At 42.8% G+C, this 26972-nt stretch overlaps 1 protein-coding gene across 5 annotated transcripts in view; it reads left to right on the forward strand.

The window, feature by feature from the left end:
• LOC121290894 (solute carrier family 22 member 15-like) overlaps window positions 1-9413 on the forward strand; it is a 73375-nt gene extending 63962 nt beyond the window's left edge. For 4 of the 5 annotated variants that reach the window (XM_041211925.1, XM_041211930.1, XM_041211929.1 and 1 more), the window contains one exon: window positions 6325-9413. In XM_041211925.1, coding sequence (XP_041067859.1) covers window positions 6325-6411 — 87 coding nt within the window. In that variant the 3' untranslated portion in view covers window positions 6412-9413. Of the gene's footprint in view, window positions 1-2130; window positions 2324-6324 lie in introns of those variants that run through there. The other variant, XM_041211927.1, reaches the window with a different exon arrangement.
• The last annotated feature ends 17559 nt before the right edge of the window (window positions 9414-26972 follow it).

Genomic DNA, 26972 nt, shown 5'->3' on the forward strand with positions numbered 1-26972 from the left:
ACTTAGTCTCTCTTTATAGGCTGGCCTATAAATTGTAATGACTCTATTCAGGTATAGGGTAGGAAAATGGAAGACTCAAGACTTTCAAATACAAGTGTTCTGATCTTTGTGTATTTCATACTTTGCTGGTAATTTAAATACTATTGTCAGGTGCAACACGTTTAAGGTGGATGTAATGAAGTTCTTTCAACGTTGAGTTCCTGTGATGTAAACTTTATTTCGCAGCTAGGTAACTGAGAATGCGGAAATGTTTGAAACTTTAAATCTCTATCTGTCTTTGGATGACTGATGAAGCATTGTATTTGTATGTGTTCAATGATGTTGTCCAGTAATTAACTTTAGATGATTGTTCAATTATATTGTAATCCACTTTGACATAACCTGTGAGAAGGCTGAAAGCCAATTATCTGCTATGACATTCCCATATATATTGTAGCATAGTGACTACATTTTAGTGACTCCAAAACAGTAACTTCAGCAAGCTGTTCAGATTAAGTCATATCCAAAATATACATTTGCCTTGTAAGTTTTCTTAAAATTGGCCACCTTGGTCAGACCATACTCTTAAATACCTACTGCTTGTGAATGCAGATAATTGGGAGCATTTGACCAAAGACTGAATCCATCTTCTTGCATATTTGCAGGTTAAAAGTTTAAAGCACCATCTTCAGTGTTGAGTTGGTCCATTTGAAGCAAAACCCAGAAGTAATAGACTTTTCCAAACATTCTAGAAATCCTTGTCCACAAACCACTAGTTAGATGCTTTTGAGATAAAAGGCTTCAGTTTCTCAAAGTTTATTGCCAACAAAAATACGGACTCTGTTTCACTGAGCGGAACATTACTAGCATAGACCTAATCGGACCTAATAGTTGGTGATCAAATGCTAGCGCATATAACTGTGATGAAAACACAGTTGAGACCTGTTGTTGATGTTGCAATTTCTATTCTGAGGAAATAGTGACCGACTTAACCAAAATTTTGCAAGCCGAGGAAGGGAGAGGATATAAGCAAATAAACAGAAAAAAAATGGATACTGCAGATACTGGAAATCTGAAATGAAAACAAAGTGCTGAAAAAACTCAGTATGTAAGACAGCACAGTGGTAAAAATCAGTTAATGGGTGGAATTTTCTGAGCCCAATGGCGGCGGGCATGATAGGTGGCATGCGTGGAAAATGTGGTGCGGCCTGCTTCGTGCTGGCGTGAAGACAGGTCGTGATCGTCCACTCAGCCTGCCAACAGCAGGCCGCTTTTCCTGCCATTGGTTGATAGGGAGCTCATTGTAATACGTCAGCATATAATTAAAAGGCCATCCCGCCAGGCTCTTGGAACCCCACCATATTGTCCGTCCACATTGGCGGGAAAGTATGCCACTGTGCTTCACAACAGCACGTAGGCGACGTGCATTTGGCGGCCTCCACTTTGGGGGAACTGAGGTGAGTGAGCAGCAGCGTTCTCCACTGCTCACCTATTGTTTACAGGCCTTGGGCACTGGGGAGACAAGGGCAACTGATGTCTGGCCCTGGAGGCGACTGTTTTGTTGGGGGGGTGGGAAGGGCGTCAAGTGCTGCCCTGGCACTGCATCCCACGCACAGGCAGTTGAGGTAGGGGTCGGGGGGTGGTGGGTGGGCAGGGTAAGCGAGGGAAGTGGCCACACATTAGGGACACTTGTATAAACTGACCATGCCTCTGCAACTAAGACAGATCAGACGCAGCCGCAATTATATGTTATGGGGTCGGGCTCCTAGTCTGCCCGGCCTTGCAGACAGCGTGCAGACATCTGAAGGTTACCAAGTGCTCCATAACTTACCCCCACCCCTGGCACAGATTAAGTCCATCACCACTTTACTGGACCGCGGAGCAGTTGGACTGCACACATTGTACAATCTCCTCGCCAACGTTGGCCATGTTGCAGTCACTGCTGGAGGCGCTCACAGCCCCTTGCAGTCTCAGCATCCCGGTTTGGACCAATGTCTCCCATGTTGCAGGTTGACATGCAGCTCACTCATCTCTGGTCATCTGAGGGGTGATCAGCACTCTCTGGGAAGTGTTAAGGGGCAGTCTCACAGGGCCAGGAAATGTGCTAGGTACAGCCATGATAACCACATCGTTCTCTCTTTCTTGCTGCAGGAGGACCACAGATCCTGGTGACCTAACTGTATGCCTGATGGCCTACAGAGACTGTAGAAGACAAAGGAGAGAGTGACTGATGCACCTGGCCGCACAAAAGCAGGAGTAGCAACCTTATGAAGAAGGGGACAGCAAGGGCTCCTGCACATGATGCCCTGGAGCCACAGCGAGCCGTGGCTGGTCGGCACCTAGCGACACCCAGGATCTAACGACACCGCCTGTCATTCCTGTAGATGACTGAGAACCAGTGTCGCCAACGACTGCGCGTGTCTAAGGACCTGGTGGCTCACATCTGCCACTTACTGCAGGGCTTGGCACCAAGGGGACATGGAGGGCATCCACTGCCAGTGACTGTGAAAGTGACCGCGGCGCTCAATTTCTAAGCTAGTGGCTCCTTTCAGGACTCCATAGGTAACCACTGTGGGATTTCACAATCCACCATCCACATGAGGTCTTGGATGCCATCTTTCCCATGGCACACTACTTTGTGCATTTCACCAGGGACCGGGACAGCCAGGATGCAAGTGCCAATGGATTCGCCCTGATCTTGGGATTCCCACAGGTGCAGGGTGCGATTGATTACACTCGTGGTGCTCAGGTCTCCGTCGCTACACTCAGTGGACTTCATAAACCACAAGGGCTTCCATCCACTGAATGTGCAGCTGGTACGCGACCACCAGAAACACATCCTGAAGGTGTGTTTATGGTTTTCAGGGATTGTGCAGGACACCTACATCCTGAGTCGCTCGCAGATCCCTGCAGTCTTCCAGGGCCAACAGAGGCTGCAGGGTTGTCTCCTTGGGGACAAGGGCTACCCGCAGTGGCCATGGCTGATGACATCCCTGCGGCGGCCTCAGACTGCAGCAGAGCTACGCTATATTGAGGCTCATGTAGCAGCTTGTAACTTGGTGGAGCAGACCATTGGGATGTTGAAAATGTGGTTCCGGCGCCTGGACCGGTCTGGTGGAGCCCTGTAATACAGTTCACAGAGGGTGTCACGCATCATCATCGTCTGCTGCATCCTTTACAACCTGGCGCTGCAACGGGGAGAAGAGCCGGCTAAGGAAGAGATGGAGAAGCTTCATGTCTCCTTGGATGAGGAGGACGCTGATGGGATTGAGGGGAGGGGGTCCTTGGTAGTGACAATGGTGGGCATGAGGCTTGCGCACTGGCTAGACGAGGCAGGCGCACTCGGGATGCCCTCATTGCTGTCAGGTTTGTGGAGGATGATGATGACATGCAGTGAGGTGTCCCCATAGATCCTCTCATCACAGTTGTGAAAGTTTGACTCCAGTTTGGCTTATAGAGGTACCAATACCCTCTGTGAGAATGCTTCTATTATGGAGATGCAGTGGAGGCCCTAATAGTCGTTCGATCGCAGGATGATGACGACATTCAGTGAGGACACTTCAAATTAGCCTCTGAGGATGTCTGACTCCTATCTGGCTGAGGGAAGCTTGCTTGCGCTCCATAATCAGGACCATCTCAGAGATGCAGCCATGAAACTTTAGACGCATCTGATGCTGTGTCTGCCTTCAGCACCTCAGCTCTTCAGCAGCTGGTGCACAACATCACTGGTCGCAGATGCTGGTGTGATGTGGGCCAGCCCCATCTTAAAAGTGCTGAGAGCACACAGAGAATTAGAGAACTCCTGTAGCACCTGCCCACTACACTGGCAGCAATGACCAGCACCACCAAGGCGCAGGCATCAGTAATGTTTCCAGGGAGTGAGAGGCTGGACTATCACTGTGGTCTGAAGGCTGCACAGAGCATAGGGAAGAGGCCCTGGACTGAGACACCTGCCTTTTATCTTATGCAGAAAGGTTTCACATCAGAGCGACAAGAACATTGCTGATCAGAACAAGGAGCCATAGGAGTTTATTGATAATAGTGAACAGTATGTACAAGTAATCAACAACCGTGGCCAGGCTGTGCAACTACTTTTACCTAACATTCCTAACACTGCTGCTACGTCTTGGTGCTCGCCGGACATCCACAGCAGAGGTGGAGGCAGCCTGCTGACTGTGACACCCTGTCTGTGATGACTTTGGTGGGCGTCCTCTGGAGAACCAAGACTTGGTGGGCCCCGGCCTGCTTTCGGGTTCCTGCGGTGTGACAGTGGCACCCTTCTTGGCCTGTAAAGCTAGAATTGCTGAGGTCACAGGAAGAGGGGATTTGGATGGGCTGAACACTCGCAGGGTCACCTGGATGGATGGCCCCGGAGCATGCACCCACTGATCCCTCCTGCCTATGGCTGCCTGAGGGCCCCGGCTGACTCTGTGAGCGGAAGGGGTAGGTGGAGTGAGATCGAGCTGCCCAGCACCCCTCTCGCATACACAATGTTGGAGGCAACTATGGCATCAGCAATGGAGTTAAGCCTGTGCAGCAGTGCAGGAGTGACATCCTGGACCGAGGCCTCCATGGCGGCCGCCACCCTGCCAGTGTTGACCTTGGTGCATTGCAATGCCGGCGCTCTCACCTCAGCCTGAAGACAGATGGACTCCTCCAGCGTGCCTTGCAATCTGAGGCGTACAGCAGACATCCCTTCCTGTTGTTCCCTAGCTTGTCTTTGTAGCCCCAGCAACTGTGACATGACCGAGTCCAGAGGCTCAGCATCTGACTCGGGCTCAGGAATGTTCTGGCCTCCAGCAATCTTTCGAGTGCCAGGGACCTGGGAAGTCCCTGTCTCCACCTGCTGTGGATCAGAAAGTGCGATGTGCTCACCAGATTGTGATCCTGAGGCTACTCTAAAGCTAGTTCCAAACGAGGTATGTCTCTCTGAGCTGGTGGAGGGTGTGGGTGAGGTTTTTCAGAGCTTGGTTGGAGGCCCTGGGTCATGGACTCTGTTAGCTGTTTGGTAGATGTGCCTGCTAAAACAAGGGGAGATAATTGGTGCATGGCAGTGGACTGTGAAAGGGGACACATTACTCACAGCATGGCTGTCTGATGGATACTGCACTGCTGGATCCTCATTTGGTAGAGCACCGTTGACCTCAGTGCTAGCACAGGACCAGCCCAGATCCTCACTGGTCAGCTGGAAGGTTCTGTTTTCATACTCTGTCAGAACTTTTATCACAGGCATCCCTCCACCTGCCTGCGACCTTTCCCTTTTGTTGTGAGCCAGTTTGTCCCCCATGGATAGAGATGAGGAGAGTGTATCAGGACGCATACAGGCCAGATGATAAGTATGCCTGGCCTCTTTGGGCCGTGAGTGGCCCCATGGACGGGATGAGGAATATGTGATGGGTTTGAGTGTGAGAGAGTTGGGAGTGATGGAAAGAGTGACTTAGCCTGGCAGAACAGAGGAGATCCTTCATCCTTTTGCAGCGCTGGGTGGCTGTCCTCCTCTGCAGGGCGTTTGTGCTGACTACCACTGCCACCATCCCCCAGGCCAGGTTGGTGACTTTGCTGCCCAACCTATGGCCAGAGCGAGGTAGAGCACATCCTGAGAGCCTCCACGGCATCCAGCAGTAGCTCGAGGGACCTGTCATTGACGTAGGAGGCTGCAGTCGTTTTTCCTTTGGCCATGTCTCCCAGGCAGCGGTGGTGAGCTGGTGGTGATGAGCGCTTTGCTGGAGGCTGCCTTTTAAAAATGGCTGCTGGCGTGATGCAACAGTGGGGTGATGGCAGGTGGGCGAATGAGAGCCCGCTCGCCATGGAAACGGGAGTGAATAAATAATGATGCAGGCTCGGGCCAATACGGCATGAAAACCCGCCATTTTCATCGGCAGGTAGGATTCCATTTTACCCACCCACTACTGCACATAGTGCAATTCTGGGAAAATTCTGCCCAATGTTTCAGGTCAAGATGAACAAAGTGGGGGAAAAAAAGGATACCTCAGAAGTTGAACAAAAAGATGGATAAGGGGGAATGTTTAAAATAAAATGTAACTTAAGGAAAATAAATTATGTATAACTTTGCACCTTTATTACCTGGAAAAAAATAGATTATAGACTAACTATTGTGGGTGGGTACAAGTGTGCATAAACATTTCACATTAGATTACGTAAAGCCTGTGGATTCAAGAGTGCTACACCCTTATATAATCTACCCTTCGATATGAACTAACCAGCTGTATTGGTTGACCCCATTACTGTCTAAAACAAAGAAAAGTGGCATTTTGATGGAAGCAAGGGCAGTGAAAGTCACCTTTGCTACACATGAGTGCAACTTATCTTTTTATTTATTTGCAGGCAAGTGATGTGAATCATGCAGAGAACAATAATAGTGAGAATGAGGAGGATGGTGATGCTGATGAAGAAACCACATTGATTAAATAACACTCGAAGAATATTTTACAAGTCAGTCAATTCAATGAGATTGCAACTGCAGCACTTTATGTAAATTTTTTTCCAATTTATCAGTATCCATATATATCCAGCTTATTTCTTGAAATGTGCAGTAGTAACTGGGATGTTATGGGCACTAATACACTCAGGATATTTGTAAGGTATGACCTGTCAGTAATATGCATGTTTCTGATGGTGTAATATTGTCTCATTTTGCAAGTGAATTTTAGAGCAGAAGTTAATTTAATGGTGCTGGTATTTTTAATTATTCTGAACCTTGTATTATTAGGCACTTTGGCAAAGTCTCAATACATTTGTAGATATCTAGCATCTTTCCTCCACATGTCAGCTTAGTTTGATAGTGTTCATCGCTGACTTAGATTGTTGGTTCCAGCCCCACTTCAGGACTTGAGCACATAATGAAGAACTGTCACTGTGTCCGAGATGTGGTCTTCAGAGGAATCGTTAAAGTAAGATCCACTCTGGCTTTTCGGTTACAGGCAAATGTTAAAGCCACTATAGAACTAGTGGAAGACTGGTAGGGGGATCTTCCCATGTCCTGGTCAACACTTGTGTTGCTTCTCGATCGACACTGTTATTAACTGATCATTCATCTTATTTGTAAGGCCTTGGTCTACACAAAAGAGCTGTCATATTTGCCTAATATCACAAATGTCACTGCTGTACTACAAAGTACCACGTGAAAAGCTTTGAGATGCCTTTAAAATGCAACTTGCTACATATGTTTTTTCTTGTCTCAATTTCTTTAAAGTCCTCCAAGGTGATTGCTAGGCAAACTTCTACCTAATTTTTCAGGGGCTTTATATTCTAAAGATGTGGAAAGCTGGCATCTATTGTCCATCCATAGTTGCTTTGAGACGAGGGTGTTGGCTCTTCTCTTGGAAAAATAATTTTTGTACTGATTAAGTTGAGAGATTTGTGCTGGAAATGGAATATGTACACACTTGTCTTCCAAAATTAGCATCCAATACTCAGATAAGGTACACCATGGTCCAGTGCATAATAAGAGCCCTTCTGCTCTGCCCTACCCCAAATTAATACTTACACTATCACAAGGAAATTTTCACCATTTAGTGGCCACACTTATGACTTATATAGTTGAATTATCAGTTAAGTGCCAAATTGTGCTGATAGTTTTGTGCTCCGGGTCCAAGCCCATTATGGAACTAGCTTAAGATTACTCAGGCCAGTTTCATGAAGGGACTAACTCAAGGAGGGACATGCTTTTATTAACCCGTGTTGAATTCAGCCAGATCAATGAAAAGATATTTTCTCTAAACCACCTTGTCTACCTAAGCACATTTGCTGTTTACAGACTTGAAAACAGAAAGGATAGGATTGATTTTAGAATGCTGAACCCAAACAGCATTGCTTGCAGAGTTTAATTTTCCTAGTCCAGTGTATTATTAATTTAAGGCAGAAATTCCCACATATTTTTGCTACATTCCCCTTTGGAGATTTATGTCCCATTCTTTCTAGGAAGTGATATTTTTGCAATGCACAAGAGGATTTTACTTTTTGGTTAGCATGGTATTGGTTAAGACAGAGAGCAGCATTATTAGCAAACAGTCTCATCCTACTCACTAAGATGAAGATGAGTCATCATTTTTTTATTGTCATGTTTATTTAGTGGCAGACTATCAATACTACACTACCGAATAAATCTGGACATAAAATAAAGCTTGGTGACTATCCCTGGTCTCTGAGTAGGATGAGCTTGTTTGTTGGTGCACAATTTGTGAAATCTCAATTTTTGGAGTTTCAACTGCAAATCCGTCTCTACAATCAAGTGATTTCTAAACTTGTTTACATGTAAATAAGCAAAGAAAAACCCAATTCACAAAGAAAAACCCAATTCACAGACATCTATTGGGACAAAGTGAACAAATATTTCAACAACTGTTTAGAATAACTCTGCGAACTCTTTTTGAATTGAGAGCTAAAACTATTCAAGAGGCTTGGCTTTAAATTATCTTTTAAAGCAGAATGACCAGAAACATTAATTAAATTCTTTTTTAGAACTGCAAAGTCCTCTGAAAACAGATTTTGAACCCAAATGAAATCCTACGATTTATTTACCTGTCGGTTAGGAAAATATTTGCTGAATTTCCAGCTAAACCTAACTGAAATGCTCCAAAATTACATCTTTAAACACTAAGACCAACATTTGTTCATAATAGAAACTAATGTCAAGGACATAGTTACATGGTTTTGTAGCACATAACTACACCATTGCAAACATTTTTTACAAAGTTCTATACGCTTTTGTGCATAATGAAAATCTTATCATTCTCATCTTGAAAATGAAGTTTGACTTTGTTGAGCTTGTCAAATTTGTTGGTCAATAGCCCTATAAGATGGTAACTGAGGTGACTCAAAGTTGCCTAGACATATGGCACTCCCGCCTGTGTTTGCAGATTCTTGCCAAAATCTTACCATGTGGCCATCTAAATCACAAGTTACTGGTGCACTGAGGTCAGTGTGCTTGGCCACCTTTTCAGGTTTAATGCACCCTTCTGGTGTATGCGAATGTGTCTCATCCCCGTAATTTTGAATAGGGCCTAGACTTCTCTGTGCAGGTGCACTTAGCTCTGTCAGTCTTCTGCCACTGGAATAGCTAGAGCAAAATGTTTATAGTCTAGCCTGCTTTCAGTTTACAGTGAACTAGAACTGCTTAGTTATGAATGAGTCCAAAAAGCATTTCTAGAATGTTCCTGGAGCTCATTCACATAACAAGTAAGAGCAAATTCTTAATGGAAATACCAAAGTGCCTACCCAATCCTCCTTTTCATTATGTATCATGTGTACTAATTTTAATTAGATGTAAATTTTCTGTAAGTTTTCTTATACTGTACTGTTAATTTATTTTGAAATTGAAGCTAATTTTTGAGGTTTTATAGGGTCTTGTACAATTTATGTGTATGTATATTCACTAATCCAGATCATACTGGAAATTAAAAAAAAACACTTCATAATTTTTTGTTTGCCCTCATTACTGTGAATATTTCCTTCATTAAAATTCATGTAATAAACCAGTTGAAAATTGCCATAAACATGCCTTACACATATTCTTTAGATACTTCAGAATCAATTTATCTGGCAGTCCAGTCGACTAACTCCATACATACTGCAGATAATGATGGTGGAATACGTTAAATTCACTTAGTGATGTTTATGTTCAATTTTAGTGATACAACATAGCCAAGAGCATTTGTAAAGGTTTTTGCATTTGGTAAAGATTTCCCTTAAAATCATGCACTCAGCTCAGATTATGATAGGTTATCATTCATTGATTATTTCCAAGTATTGTCAACTTGACTAGCAGCTGCCTTCACAATTCTTTCTGGATGCCAGTTGTCCACAATTACAGTGCTCCATCTGTCAAAATTTAGAGTTGGCCAATTGCTTGGCACTAGGGCAACGAAAAATATCAGCAAACAAGAGTCCCTTAGGGCCTAACTGTTTATGTTCTTTACTGCCCTGGTTCAATGCATATGGTTATCTGTAGGCTATTTTATTTTTGTCTTTTGAGACATTGCTTCAGACTGATCAACTAATAAAATGCCATTCATATAAGGGGCTGCAAATGCACGGGCCACTGGAAGTTATGTCAGAATTGCTTATGTCCGAGTATGTGGGTCAAGTGGAGGTCACTCAGTTTAAACATTCCTGACAGGCACCCATGCCAACATGGATGCATCTCAGCCACCTAGCAACCACAGGATTCTGCAAAATATGACAATGGTGGACGGGCTGGAGTGGATGACTGGAAGTGCCCAGGCCTAGAAACTTCCTGATTGTGCCCCCAACATGTGCTAAAGGGCGATTATTTTAAAAATAACATTTAAATTCCTCCCTTTCTGAGGCCCAGACCATAAGTCAAACCTGCTCCATGGCTGCTCATCCTCACTCTGGACCTACTGGTTTTAGTCCCTTACCAATTCTGCCCCAAACATAGGCCAAACAAAACACCCAGGCTAAGTTGGAACCTAGCCCTCCTCAAGTTTACAGTTCTTCTATTGCACTCCTGCTGGAGTTGCAGCAGGAGTGTGCTGGAAAGGATTAAGGATTTTCATCCCTAAAATTTAAAGCAATTCTACTCTAGGAAGCAGGTGTGTAATTGTGTCCTCCGCCTGAGGTGGTACCATTCAATGTGTTAAAACTAGTCAAGAAAGTGCTGGTTTTTCAAGTTATGGTTGGACTTTGCTTAAACATACTATATCAATCCTCTCTTTGAAGAAGAGACTTCATTATAACTGCCTGATCCGAATAAATATTCAATCTCAGTAATGAAAGAAATGTGTCCTAACATGCCATACCATACCACCTTGTTTCCTCTCTTTCCTACTCCCCTACCCCTCACCAACAGAGTTCAGATTTGAATCTGTTCTGTTGCTGTGATTTGTTGGAGGTTGAAAGGATGAAATTATGATTTGGTACCCTCCTTATCTCAGCATTTTTAATTTGAATATTAACCTGTTACAGCACAATTCATTTTAGGATTATCATAGGTATTCTTAAATAGGTTAATTTAACTTTTGTTACCACCTTGTGTAGATCATGACATTCAGTGGAGTTTTCTTTTGTGATTTAGAATTTGAATATGTGAGATTATATATAGGGTTTATAGTCCTGAAAAATCCAATGATGTAAACGTTCTACTTCCTGTTCAGATAAGGGCTTGGCCTGTTCAGTTGTTCTCATTCATGTTTCTTTTTAATTTTTGTCCACCATTTTCACTCTAGGCAGTTTCATTAGTGTATCCAGCAGACTGCTTATTTTTATTTAACCATTGACCTATTTGCTGTAGTAAGTATTTGTATCTGTAATGTATTCTATGCTTCTACTGACAAATTGATTGCTGAGTTTGTCACATCTGCAGAGATGAAGGTTGTGTTTGAAAGAGACACTATATATTAATAGCTTTGTCCAAAATTACAGATGCTGAACCATTGAAAGGTTTAAGCAAGCTTTAAGATGTCAGTTTCTTTTCTACAGATTGTTCAATATAGTTCCACTTAATTCACTGCTTAACTGGCAGTTCTAGAGATTGCTCGATAAACTAGAAAACAAAAGTGAAGCCGAACCCTATTTACAAAAAATATGGTATACGGACAAATTTCAGAAAGATTTCAATGCTAAGATTAAAACTACGGAATGACATTTTATGTCAAACATCCTTGGGGTAGTTTAAACCCAAAAAGCGGGTAAGTTTAGGTTGGCTGGGAGGCTAAACTGTTCAAAATCTGAATCCCAGTCTGCCCATGCACTAAGTTTTAACAAGGTGGGAGACGGAGGTGGATAATCAGCCCACTGCCAGGAAGGGTTTGGCAATTTGACTATAATAATGAGACACTGCCTTTATATTTAATCAACCATTTCAATTTAATTCTGGCTCCAAGGCCTAAGGCTAAAGGAAAGTGAAGACTACTGGATCCAGGTGGTAAGTGTCTTTCCACTTACCTGCTGGATCCAAGTTATCTGCAACACCAAGCGCCCCTGCAAACCCCTTGAACAGACACCCTGTCTCCCCCACCCCCCAAAAACTTTCCAATATCCCCCTGACCTTCCCCATAGCCACCCTCCAACTACCCATTGAAGCCTCTGATCCCTCCAGCCTCTGATATCTAACTTGCACCACTCACCCCACACCAGGATATGGCTTCAACCTTGTCCTGCAACATTTTCTCCAGTTTTCCCTGCCTGACTGGAAGTGAAGCCTGTCAAACAAGCTGTCTTCCAAGCAGTGAACCTGGAACAGAAAGGCCAGCAGCCTTCCCCAACCTCAGCTTAAAGCAGAGTGGGAGCATCGTGTATGAGCACCCACAAGCATGTGAAAAAATCCACCTAGCTGCACTTGGGTTTCAAGGGCCTGATGTTGGATGTCACCCTTCTGTGTTTATGTCTTAAATGAATTGAAATGGTGCAATACTAAAAGGATCCTTCACTTTGACAAACACAACTGAGCCATTAACAGTTCACTGGCCCCCACAAGGGTGTGTGGTCAATGCATTTCGCATGCTGATGCTTCAGATGATGACAGCTCCAAGAAAATGGTAAGAGCATTCGAGGAAACAGCAATAGGTCCACAGAAGGTGGAAGATTTATTGGATTGATTTGGTATGGCTCATGTGAAATATTTACAATGGGCTGATAAAATTCAGCCCAACGTGTTCACTTTAATAAGAACATTCTCACTGAAATCTGCCACCTGTTGCAGCCATTACTGCAACCACAGAGCAGGGCAAGGACCACCTTTTTGCTAAAATAAATACACAGAATAAATAATGTAGTATCAAAAATTAACTCCTGTCCTACTGTGAACTGTTGGAATTTTCAAATATTCTGTTTCATTAAGACTGGGTAGTTAATAATCTAAATCTTTGTACATTTTTTTTAAATGCAATTTAGGAAAAACTGCCAACACTTAGAGCTCATTGTAGTTCTTGCTCAAGTAAAAGGGAAAATGAGGCCCCATCTGTTTTGAGTGTGGTTGATTCACAGAATGATGCACAAATGGCAAGTTTTATTCATGTCATAAGAGCTGCTTTGAAAACAGGAATGTGTATGGCCTTGCCTAAATAGAGAAGTTTATGCATGTGCTTGCATACCTAAAACTGTTCCAACAGTTTAACTCTTACCCCGTCACATGCTTCAGTATGGTTATATATCATTGCTCACACAAGTTAACCTTTAACTTATGTAATAAACAAGCCCTGCGTCCCATTGCAGAACAATTCTGATATTCAAATCCCAATCTTTACAAAAGGCATTACTGATGCTAATACTTTGCAAGAATACCAATATAGGGGGAAGACAGGTTTAAATTTCAAACAATGCTTGGCAGTTAACTATCAGTCACCAGCACTGGTACATTCTCCAAGGCAACGCCTCTACCAAAGTACACTTGCCAACCAATCAGCACTCTCTTCACATACAGTACAACTTGTTGTCTTCCCCATATATTAGCATCTTGCAAAGTGTCCTAATGAGTGCAAGACAAAATGCTTTGACATGTCTCTTTTTTCAGCAACACTCAAGTTCTTTACTACCAAATGACTATTTCTAATCTTTGTAAATTTGAGATATTTATTTACCAGTAATTTATATTCCCAGAACAACTTCAGCCTGTTTTCATAAATGTTTTATCTACATTTCAGGAATATTTTCTGTGGTTAAACCATTTCAAAATGTTCTGCTATATTCCCATTTTGGATTGACTAGCTAATAGAGTTGGGATAAGGGGAGCATTTTTAGGATGGCAACCTGTGACTAGTGCAGTGCCATAGGGATCAGTGCTGGAGCCTCAATTATTTACAATACATACTAACGACTTGGATGAGGGAAGTGAATGTACTATCACCAAGTTTTGCGGATGACACAAAAATAGATGGGAAGGCAAGTCATGAGGATGACGCAAAAAGTCTACAGAGGGACATAGGCTAAGTGAGTGGGCAAAAACTTGGCAGATGGGATATAATGTGGGAAAATGTGAGGTTATATACTTTGGCAGGAGGTATAGAATATAAAAGGGAAGTTATGTTGGAGCTGTATAAAACGCTAGTTAGGCCACAGCTAGAGGACTGTATGCAGTTCTGGTCACCACACCAGGAAGGATGTGATTGCACTGGAGAGGGTGCGAGGAGATTCACAAGGATGTTGCCTGGGCTGGAGCATTTCAGCAATGAAGAGAGGCTGGATAGGCTAGGGTTGTTTTCCTTAGGCTGAGGGGGGACCTGCTAGAGGTATACAAAATTATGAGGGGCATAGGTAGGGTAGATAGGAAGAAACTTTTCCCCTTAGTGGACGTGTCAATAACCAGGGGGCAGAGATTTAGGGTAAGGGCAGGAGGTTTGGAAGGGATTTGAGGAAAATGTTTCACCCAGAGGGTGATTGGAATCTGGAACACACTGCCTGAGGGGGTGGTAGGGGCAGGAACCCTCACAACATTTAAGAAGTATTTAGATGAGCACTTGAAATGCCATAGCATACAGGGATACGGGCCAAGTAGGTTGGGTCTGTACTCATTGGAGTTTAGAAGAATGGGAGGCGACCTTATTGAAACATATAAGATTCTTAGGGGGCTTGACAGGGTAGATGCTGAGAGATTGTTTCCCCTTGTGGGAGAGTCTATGACCAGAGGGCATAATCTCAGAGTAAGGGGTCACACATTTAGAACAGAGATGAAGAGGAATTTCTTCCCTGAGGGTGCTGAATCTGTGGTATTCTTTCCGCAGAGGGCTGTAGAGGCTGTGTCATTAAGATTATTCAAGGCTGAGGTAGACCGATTTTTAATCAAAGAGAATTAAAGTGTATGGGGAAAAGGTAGGAAAATGGAACTGAGTATTATCAGATCAGCCATGATCACATTGAATAGCAGAGCAGACTCGATGGGCCAAATGGCCTACTTCTGCTCCTACATCTTGTCTTATGGTTCTTGCAAAGTGTCCTGAAGGGTGCAAGATGAAAAGCATCAACATGTCTCTTTTTTCAGCAATACTAATGATTAGAAAATGCTAACCTGAAAATATTCTACATTGTATAGATCCAGAAGTAATCTGAATGAACTCAACTTGATCCCAGTGCTCTAGGTTAAAAAGAAGAAAAATTTGGCCAAAATGGAACCATCACCGAACACAAAATCAATGCCTTCAGGAGGGGAGGGAAGATAATTAGCAGAGAGAAAAAAAATCCTTGAAAAAGACACTAGTTCTATCAATTGAGAACCTTGTTTCTTAGATACTGTGAACACAATATCAGATTTAAATATGTTGCTTCACCCCACCTTCCTCAATTCTATCATTTGCTAATTCTCTTGCACAGACACACACATGGTTACTTTGAATCCTTGCATCCTTACACTATATGCTGGCATGGAGCACTGCCTTAAGACTGGGTGGGACAATAATTGACTCTTGTTATGGAGCCATTCTTGAAAAGGATACAGTTTTCATGAAGAACTCTTTAGCAAATTTTATATTCACTTGTTTAGACACAATCCAATTAACAAATCATTTGCTGGTGATGTAATTATGACAACTATGCACAATCCAATGATTCTTCTCTCCGAAGAAAAGATATCAACTATGATTTTTCAAACAGCAATACTCCTTTAATGGCATGACTTATATCAGTAGCTGGAATAAATGTCAATATAGGTTTTGTCAGTTGGCTGAAGTGCCAAGTAAACAACATCATTAAGCATCAATTTTTCCTCCCCTCTAGCCTAGACATGTTTTGTGTGAGGTTATTCTTTATTTAACAAGTGTATTCTACTAAATTTCTACCATCTGGTCATGCTCAATAGCTAACATTGCAAGTTCGACAATAGCATAACCTTATTGGACTTTATTTTGTTGGTCAGAATTTAAACAATAAATGACAGCCAAGCTTTAAAAATCACATTATCTGGGTGAACAATGTGCCGGTTTACACTGCACTGAAAGGACCATTGGTTGAATGTCATTCCAACCTTGTACATTGTGCAGGAAATCCCATTTGGTAACATTTTAATCTATGTGCTACTAAATAGGCCATGGGCATAGTTCCAAACTTCTAGACAGGGTGCTGCAGATCACAGCTGTCCCTCCCTGGCTCCCAATGTACAATATACTATTAAGAGTGAGAGCGACACAGACTGTAGCAATCTGTCAATAGTGCTGCAAATCGATTTGTGCCACTTACTGACTGGAAGATTTCATTTTTGGATCAGCTCTACAGACTGAAGCTTCTGTCAATTATTATACAATATTCTGGAATAGTGTGATGTTATATACTATAATATTGGCATGCAGATTTATCAAAAATGATTTTGCAAATGTATGAAAAACAAGAAACTTCCTTTTTTGGCTTTGGGAATATTGTGAAGCAATTTCAGTTCAAAGTACTACCTTTAAAAAAGACATTTTAGGTTAGTACATTATTTTCAACATTACATGGAATCCTCAATGAGGCATAACGTTTCAGGTTAGATGAAGCTTCTAACTTGTGCCTAACTAGTGTGAGACCTGCCAGTAAGAAACCACATCAAGGGACTGAAGGCAAACACTTTTTTTGTTCATAGATATTGGAGCAAGCTACCAGCAATTAAATAAGTGAATAGTGACAGAACACGTAGAAATACTCTGCCAGCACCAAGTTATTTGATGACTGACAGCTTCAGGTCGATGTCCAGGAGTGGAACAGATGCTGTTCTTCTTTGACTCAATAGAGCCATTTGTTAATAGAACTAGTGGTTGGCGTCAGCTGAAAGTGTATCTGGGCCTCTGCTGGCTTGAAAATCAAATCTCCTCAGGGTGTGATGCAGTGTTGCTAATAATGAATTCTCCTGAATGGTAGGAGATTACTCATAAATTATATGGCTGAGACGTTAAATAGGGATCGCCTTTGCATTGAGAAAATTTCCCTTAGGGTATTATTACCCTTTAAAACTATAAAAGTCAAACAGGGTGAATGATTTGCAGCTTGACTACGTCATACCAATTTTCCATTCTGCTACAAGACAAACAGCTTTTCCAGGTTTTTTGAATTAGATGAAGGTGACTAGGTTTTAAGTACAAAATGTCAGTCTGCCATCAAGAGCCTCAAGTCTGTTGGTGTCCATTTAGGCTAAGATTTAAAGTCTGTACCATCTCAGTAAAGGTGGTTGGTTGATATTTGCATTTTGCATATTTTGTAGAAGGGGTTACTAGCTGATGATTCTACACAGTGGCTGACATGACATAAATGGAAATTGATTGATGTTTCTGCTTTAAACACTGTCTAAAAATTGCCATCAGCTGATATATCTATCTTCATGCAACTCATGGAAGCAGCTCATCTGCCTGCAATCTTTTGCAAGCAGTGGTGCAGGAGAATTCAAAGATCCTGAAAACAAATAACAAAGGTACAGGCAGAGGATTTATAAGAATACATGGTGCAATATAAAAAGTGTGTGTTCCTGGATAAGCTGTCCACCTGTCTAGGAAATGTGCACTTCTCTGTGAGTTTAAGGTACAGTTTGACCTATGTTTTAAATTTTTGATGGCTACATTGATGGAAACAATGTTTCCATAGTAAGCTGATAGGTACTTATTGTGTTGGACAGGTAATGTATAAATGGCACAAAGTTATGAACAAAGGTTGATGATGAACCGAATTTCTCATTACAAAGGCCTTGTTATTATTCAAGATACACTTCTCCATAATTAATCCATAGTCAGTTTTGCTTCTGATATTAAGGTTTAACATTTTTACTTTTTGTATTAAGTGAATTAATTTGTGCTTGATAGTTTCATTAAATCGCAGGCAAATATTTAAGTCGCGTTAGCCTGTAAAATGCATTGATATTCTATTCCAAAAATACAGCAATGTTATATAAAACTGTATTTAATCCAATTAGCAAATTACTGTAAGAAGACTAATTGTCAATCCTCAAAGTCAAGCAGCTCTACAAGAGCTGATTGCTAGAAAGATACAGCAGACAGACAGCAGAGGGCAAACCAGTTACGGGGACTGTTTTGAAACTGCAGAAAAAAAGTTTTATAAAATACACCAAATTGTAGTAACCAGTATAGGGAATTTTGAGGCTAATTACTGTAATATTGTTATTTTGTGGTAAAATCACACTGTATAAAGAACTTACTAACACATTCATGCTAATATTGCAGAACTACATTTCTCCCTCGTTATGTTTGGTTATCTTCAAAAAAGTTTCTCTTCTATTGTTCAGGCATGTTGATTGAGCTGATATAATCCTACTTAAATGATTAAACCACTTTCCTTATCAATGAACAATAGTTTATGCTTCAAAAATTGATCCATTTTTATAGGATTATGACTTGGTTTAATTTCATTTGATTAAGGTTTTTATTTTCTTTTTATTTATAAATATCTTACAGACTTGTACTGTAGCTAGAAATAATAAAATGGTCAGTTTGTTCATTCTCAGAATGCTTCAGGATATGGATAGCATTTAACAAGAAAAGGCTTTGTCAACCAGGGATAATGAGTAAGGGGTCAATGGTCTTATGGATAAGAGGATAGCTTATATCACATACAAACAAGACAATGATCAATCAATTAGTAGAAAAACTGAAAAATCAACTTGCACCAAGTCTCATTCACCCACCAGCCCTGTGCTTGCAGAACTACACTGGCCATGGTGAAGCATAAAAAGACTTGTATTCATATTGTGCTTTTCACAGCCATCAGACACCCCAAAATGCTTTACAGCCAGTTATGCACTTTAAGTATAGTCCTTGTTGTAATATAGGAAATGCAGCAGCTAATTTGCACTCAGCAAACTCTGAAAACAGCAATGTCATAATGGTCAGGTAATCTATTTTCTTTGTCATGCTGCTTCTGGGATAATTATTGTTCTTCTTCAAAAAAGTGCCATGTGACCTTTAACATCAACCTAAAAGGGCAGAGAGGCTTTGGTTTACTGTCTCAATCTAAAGTCAGGACTGCATGCCTTCAGTACTAGCGTTTGGAGAGTTAGCCTATATTTTGAACTCAAGTTCTGGAGTGAGACTTGAACCTTCTGACTCAGCAAAAACTGAGGCAAGGTTGACATAGCAACATCTCAGATTTTAAAATCTCATCCTGGTTGTCAATTCCCTTCATGGTCTCCGGCCTCTCTATCTCTGTAATCCCTTCCAGCCCCACGACATTATGAGATGCCTGCACTCCTGCAATTCTGACTTTTTGAGCATCGTCCATTTTAATTCCTTCAAAATTTGTGGCCATGCCTTCAGCTGGCTCTAGAATTCCCTCCCTAAGCCTCTCCAACATTCTGCCTCTATTTCCTCTTTTAAGACATCCCTTAAAATCTATCTTTTGACCTGACTTTGAGTCATCTGCCTTCATATCTCCTTGTGTGTTGCTGTGTCAAACTTCATTTGGAAACGCTCCTGAAAGCTTAGAATTAGGTGAATTCACATTGGCTTCAATTTTCCTTTATTGTGGAGCAGATTTTTCTTCTCATCTCCAGTGCCAATGAAAGACAGGAGGGTGTGAGTGACCAAAGCCCTTTAAAGATCATAAGCTTTCCTTTACAATTTGTAGAGAGACTCAAGAACAAAAGGATTGAGTGTTGGCTCAGGGTGAAAGCAGGTAATATCATTTATTTCTCTCTAAGAATGTTACTTCAGATAATGAGTGTGTGAAGATTTGATCGAACTATATAAAGATGAATTGGAAACCAACTAGATAGTGTCAAGTCAAGGAACGTTACAAAGTTGGCTGTCACAGGACTTGAAAAGCAATAATCTGACATGAGGCAGATTGAATGTCTACAACGGACAAGGAACTAAAACTCAGCTGATAAAGTGGGAACTGTTTCAGGGGTTATGCTTGCAGTAGTACAAGTAATCATGGCGATTGTCAAGGAATCTCTTCAAAAGAACCTAACTGGTGTAGCCAGTAGTGAGGTATTGGTCAACGTAATGACCAAGACAGGTGAGCCATATACCACGACAATGTCCCACATTACAAGGTTGGTGATTGCAAAAAATATTAAATTAAAAGCAGTGAGATGTTTGCTAATATACACATCTCACATTTGCATGGAAAGAAGTGAAAAGCAGGTAGCAAAATTGTGGTGTGAGAAAGAGGAAATACAGAAATTTCTGCTGTGATTTAGGAAATTGAGCAACTTATTCCCTTGCTGGAGGGAGAGGAGCTGTTTAAAATTGCATAGTAAAGAATATTCTGGTAAAGAATCAAGAATTCCTGTAGAGAAAGGACGCGAGCTGTTGTGGCATTTAGCTCAGTTGTGTGTGGAGAGAACTGCAAATGATTTGATCATGGGAAAATTTTCTTAGAGAATAGATAGCCTCAAACCAGGTTGGAATGAGATTGGTCAGATGCAGCCAATGCTGTTAGTACCTCCGAGGAATTTTAAAAATTGCTTGTGCAGGAGGACACAGAGTTAATATTAGTAGAGTTAATATCAGGCCCTTTACTGTAGTCAATTGTTGTAAAATAGTTCCACTCAATTTTCTGATTTGGGCACTTGAAGTGTAACAAAAGGGTGAGGAAATAAAGAAAGAAGCTAAAAGTCCACAGCAAATGTTAACACTGGCGCGAGCAAGAAATACAACAAGCACCTTTAGCATTCTCTGTTTTTATTTTGAAAATAAAAAGGTTGCTGGATATTATGTTCAGTGTGCAAGTTTGCTGCTGGTTACAAGATTTTACGAGTTAACAGTGATGTTATCAACTGTTTAGCAGAAACTGCTGCTGGTTTCTGTTTTGGGTTCTGAATGGTTTTCTTTGGATTGCCACTCCAGAGAGCTAGTACTAAGAACAGAAGAACCTGAGACACCAGAGCAGGAGTAAACCACACTGCCCCTCAAACCTGCTGCACCATTAAGTAAGATCATAGCTGAGCTTTTATATCAAAACAATTTTTCTGCCCGCTCCCCACATCATTTATCCTTCTAAATTCCAGAGGATATAGGCCACATTTTATTTTCTCTCTCCTATAATCAATGTTTTGGTCATCCTTTGCTGATATTTAGAACCTGCCCAATCCTCAGGCTTAATACTCTTTTTTTAAGCAATAATGGAAGCCTCTTCCTTTAATTTAATACTGTCCTTGCTCTCTTGTTGGCGATGGTTGTACCAACTTTCCAGTGGAATTTTAATTCCACAAGGGAGTGCATATCATTTTTTAATCATTCCTGGGATATGAACATCACTGGCAGGGCGCCAACATTTATTGCCCATCTCTAATTGCCCTCAAGAAGGTGGTAGCGAGCTGCCTTCTTGAACCGCTGTAGTCCCTGTGGTGTAGGTACACCCACAGTGCTGTTAGGAAGGGTGTTCCAGGATTTTGACCAAGTGACAGTGAAGGAACAGCAATATATTTTCTAGTCAGGGTGATGAGCAGCTTGGAAGGGAACTTCCAGGTGGTGGTGTTCCCATGAATCTGCTGCCTTTGTCCTTCTAGATGGTAGCAGTCTTGGGTTTGGAAGGTGCTGTCTAAGGAGCCTTGGTGAGTTCCTGCAGTGCACCTTGTAGATGGTACATACTGGTGCCACTGTTCATCGGTAGTGGAGGGTGAATGTTTGTGGAAGGGGTGCCAATCAAGCGGGCTGCTTTGCCTTAGATGGTGTCAATCTTCTTGAGAGTTGCTGGAGCTACACTCATCCAGGCAAGTGGACAGTATTCCATCACACTCCTGACTTGTGCTTTGTAGATGGTGGACAGGCTTTGGGGAGTCAGGAGGTGAGTTACTTGTCACAGGATTCATAGCCTCTGACCTGTTCCTGTAACCATAGTATTTACATGGCTAGTCCGGTTCAGCTTCTGGTCAATGGTAGTCCCCAGGATGTTGATAGTGGGGGAATCAGCGATGTTACTGCCATTGAATGTCAAAGGGCCATGGTTAGATTCTCTCTTGTTGGGGATGGCCATTGCCTGCCACTTGTGTGGTGCGAATGTTACTTGCCACTTGTCAGCCCAAGCCTGGATATTGTCCAGGTCTTGCTGCATTTGGATGTGGACTGCTTCAGTATCTGAGGAGTTGCGAATGGTGCTGAACATTGTGCACTCATCAGTGAACAACCCCACTTCTGCACTTTTGACTTTATGATTGAAGGAAGGTCACTGATGAAGCAGCTGAAGATGGTTGGGCCTAGGACACTATCCTGAGGAATTCCTGCATTTATGTCCTGGAACTGAGGTGATTGACCTCCAAAAACCACAACCATCATCCTTTGTGGTAGGTATGCATCCAACCAGCGGAGAGCTTTCCCCCTGATTCCCATTGACTCCAGTTTTGCTAGGGCTCCTTGATGCAACACTCGGTAAAATGCTGCCTTAATGTCAAAGGCAGTCATTGTCTTTGAGAGGTGGTGATGAGCTGCCATCTTGAACCTCTGCAGTCCGTGCAGTGAAGGCACTCCTACAGTGCTGATAGGGAAAGAGTTCTAGGATTTCGATCAAGCAGTGATGAAGGAATGATGATACATTTCCAAGTTAGTATAGTGTGTCACTAGAAGGGGTACTTGTTGGTGGTGCTGTTCTCATGTCCCTGCTGCCATTGTCCTTTTAGATAGGAGATGTCACATGTTTGAAAAGTGTTATTAAAAAAAAAGACTTGGCAAGTTTCTACAGTTCATCTTGTAGATGGTACACACTGCTTCCACTGTGTGCTGGTGGTGTTAAAGAGTGAACATTTTAAGGTGGTGGATAGGATTCCAATCAAACAAGCTGCTCGGTCCTGGATGGTGTTGAGCTTCTTGAGTGTTGTTGGAGCTGCACTCATCCAGGCAAGTGGACAGTATCCCATCACGCTCCTGACTTATGCCTTGTAGATGGTGGAGAGACTTTGGGGTGTGAGGAGGTGAGTTACTCACCACAGAATTCCCAGCCTCTGAGCTATTCTTGCAGTCACAGTATTTTGGTGGCTGATGCAGTTAGGTTTCTGGACAATGGTAACTCCCAGTATGTTGATGGTGTGTCTTTTGGTGATGGGAACGCTAGTGAATGTCAAGGGGAGGTAGTTAGACTCTCTCTTGTTGGGGATGGTCATGTCCAGCACTTGTATGGCAAGAATGTTATTTGCCACTTACTAGTCCAAACCTGAATGTTGTCTAGGTCTTCTTTAGAGTTGCAAATGAGATTGAAGCATCAGGAAACATCTCCACTTCTGACCTTAAGAAGAAGGGAAGGTCATTGATGAAGCATAGTAAATGGTTAAGCCAAGGCTTTCCCAGGGCTCATGGTAGGATGGCATGATTGCAAGAGCCACACTAATTAAGCAAGGTTTCACCCAAGCAGCTCCCAACCCTTGTGCCAGATGAATCTTTCATTCACCTTCCATCAGAAATTTTCCAGTAAGCAGACATATCTAAATAACCCCATTGCCACCATCATTTATTGAGACTGGGGTCTCCACTACCAACAGTCTCACCCAACACAGACCTTGACACCACATGAAACCCAGCCTCTGTGCACGCCCCACCCAAGCTTTCACTCTATGGTCCTTTTGACATCAAGCAAAGATAACACACAAGTCTACACATTGGCATAAACAATAATATTAAAGGATTAGACAATAATCAAATAAACTCTAAAACGGTAACCAAATGACCCATGAGATGCATCTAACAATGTAGTGCCTTGTGTTCATGTTAACTCTTATGGGGTGCTCACTCTGCTGAGGATGAGGGGAAGGCAGCCTGCTCTATTGTCAACACATCCAACGGAGATGGCAGTGGTTCTGTCCTTGTTGTGGAGTTGCCTTTGGAGCTCCTCCACAAGCTGCTAAGCCAGTGTCATTAGAAGAGCAGCATCCATCATGGGGCCTTGTGGCAGGGATGGTCCCTGAGTTAGAGAGGCCAAGGAGGGGAAGGATGACACCAGCAACATGCCCCACCCCACACACCTCAACCCCATCATGCCTCGGCTTTTTCACTGTGCCCCTGCATGCTGGATGAAGCCACCATCTAGACACAGCTGGCATTCACTTCACACATCTCTGTGCCTTCAGCGACACTGAGCAGTAAATGCCACAGACACTCTCACTCTTTCTGTGTATTTTAGCGTGGTGCTCCTGCATCTACTCAGAGTGGTTCTGCTATGGCTCACTAAGAGGTCACTCTCTCAGTGGAGGAGCATGCACTCAAAACCCTGAGTCATCATGGAGCATATTTGCTGCTTCGACTCCTCCATTGTCTGCCCATGGCTCCACAATGCCTCAGGGATCGCCGACATGTGGGAACCCATCTGTCTCTGATGCCCCAGAAAGATCCTTCTTGTCTGTGGCACCCAAGGCCCAGCATCACTGCCCAGCAGAGCATGGCTGTGTCCTCCCTCCAAGGGTGACTCCGCGCAAGTGACTCTGCCTCACCCTCCTCCTCCTGGTCACTGTGAGGTGTGGTTCATCCTGTACTCCCCATTCTAAGCTAGATTGAGGCCAAACCAAGGTGAGTGGCTGTGTAAATGGAAGGTGCAGAGTAATGATGTGATGGTGCTGGCTCCAGAACATCTCTCCCTTCTTACGGAGCCAGTGACGTCTGGGCTGGGACATTTTGCTCCCCCTGTACTACAAGCCCTGTGCAAAACACAAGACAGTGATAATGAGAACACAGCCTGCTCTGCAGGTGCCTCAACACAACTGACCCAATAGGTGACAGCAGTTGTATAGCCACAGCAAGCACTCTGCAGGAGAAACCTGCATTCCCATTTATCTGGAGGTTGAGCGAATAATGACCCTTCTCTAGATGACCTCCCATCTCGCCGTCACCCATGTGATGATACCCTTGCAATCTCTAGCCTCCTCCATAGTAATGTGTGCGTGGAGCTGCAACACACTGGGCTGAGGCATCTCCCATTGATTTTGAACTCTCTTTTACAAGATGAAGAGAAACAATGTAGTGACTGAAGGTATAGCCTCCCCTACAGTCTATCAGGGTGCCACATGATGTTCTTGGAGGCTCTGACCAATGAGCTCCAAGTGGGGGTAATCTGTGGGGTAGTGGGGGGGTGGTCCTACTGGTGAGAGACCTGTTCAAGCATGCAGCATCTGAAAAGCTCTCTGTAATAAAGTTTATCTGTTTCTTGTTGAAACCTGTCCGGTCCATCAAATCATTACATTTGGCGACGAGTGTAAAATAGCTCCGACGCTGCACATCACCTTGTTAACATGAATACATTGAATCTTAAGAAAAAAGAAAAGAAAGTAAGTTGTGAAGAGGACAAAAGGAGGCTCCAAAGAGGCCGCAGGAGTGGGCAAAGATCTGGCATATGGAGTATAATGTGGGAAAATGTGAAATTGGCCATTTTGGCGGGAAGAATAAAAGAGAAGCATATTACTAAATGGTAAGAGATTGCAGAGCTCTGAGATTCAGAGGGATCTGGATGTCCTAGTGCATGAATCACAAAAGGCTAGCATGCAGGTACAGCAATAATTAGGAAAGCTAATAGAATGTTATCATTTATTGCGAGGGGAATTGAGTACAAAAGTAGGGAGGTTATGCTTCATTTGTACAGGACACTAGTGAGACCATATTTGGAGTACCCTGTACAGTATTGGTCAACTTATTCAAGGTAAATGCATTGGAAGCAGTTCAGAGAAGGTTTGCCAGACTAATACCTGGAATGGTTGGGTTGTCTTATGAGGAAAGGTTGGGCAGGCTAAGCTTGTATCTGCTGGAGTTTAGAAGAGTAAGAGATGACTTGATTGAAACATATAAGATCCTGAGGGGTCTTGACAGGGTGGATGTGGAGAAGATATTTCCTGTTGTGGAAGTATCTAGAACTAGGGGGTCATTGTTTAAAAATAAGGGGTCACCCATTTAAAACAGAGATGAGGCAAAATTTTTTCACTCAGAAGGTCATGAGGTGTTTGGAACTCTCTTCCTGAAAAGGTGGTGGAAGCAGAGTCTTTGAATATTTTTAAGGCAGAGGTGGATAGATTCTTGGTAAGCAAGGGGTTGATAGGTTATTGGGGGTAGATGGGATACAGATTTCAGGTTACTATCAGATCAGCCGTGATCTTATTAAATGGCGAAGCAGGCTCGAGGGGCTGAATGACCTACTCCTGCTGCTTGTTCGTATATTTGTATATACCAGTTATACCACTCTTTGACAGAATTGATCCTTACAACGTGACTATGGAAGACTGGAGCCAGTATGTAGAGGGTCTTGGTTTTTATTTCGCAGTGAACAAAATTACCGCAGAGGAAAAGCAGAAAGCAATCCTTCTGAGTGTATGGTAGCAAGACATACAATCTCATCGGCAGCCTGACAGCCCCGACCGCACCCAATTCTAAGTCCTTTAATGAATTAGTGGACCTCATGAAAATGCATTTCCAACCGAAGCCATTCATAATAATGCAGAGGTTTGAGTTTAATTCCAGAGTTAGGGCCCCAGGAGTGTCCATTGCAACCTATGTAGTGAAGGTGAAGCAATTGACAGAACACTGCAACTTCGGGGACACATTAAATGATATGCTACAGGACTGATTAGTTTGTGGAGTTCAGGACGACACCATACAGCGCTGTTTACTCACAGTGGTTGACATCGATTTGAAGCATTCCTTGGAAACATCACTCGCCATGGAAAGTGCTGCGAGGGACTCGCAGGCTTTGCAACACATACAACATGGTCATGTTCTTCATGTGGGGCAGGAACCTACCACTGGTTTTGCCATGAAAACCAGAGACGCAGCAGCAAAGCGAGAGGCAATGTCCACTGTTAGAAACATGAATAGGCCCAGTAGAAACACTTCAGCAGCAACTCCAAGGTTAATTTCTTATAGACGTGGGGGTGACCACAGACTGGACACCTGCAGATTCAAGGAGGCAGAGTGTCGTTATTGCCATAAGAAAGGTTATGTAGTGAGGCAATGCAGGGCAAAGTCGAAACAGCCCGTAAGGTAGCAAACTGACATAATTGAATTGAAAATACAGCAGAACCTGAAGCTGCTGATACTGACATCGATTCCTTGTGTAACGTCACCACCATAAAAACCAAAACTATCACTGTCACAATCCAAGTTAATGGGAAGCCAGTAATAATGGAAGTAGATACAAGA

The sequence above is a fragment of the Carcharodon carcharias genome, chromosome 18 (genome assembly GCF_017639515.1).
Source record: "Carcharodon carcharias isolate sCarCar2 chromosome 18, sCarCar2.pri, whole genome shotgun sequence".
In the NCBI taxonomy this organism is placed as follows: Eukaryota; Metazoa; Chordata; class Chondrichthyes; order Lamniformes; family Lamnidae; genus Carcharodon; species Carcharodon carcharias.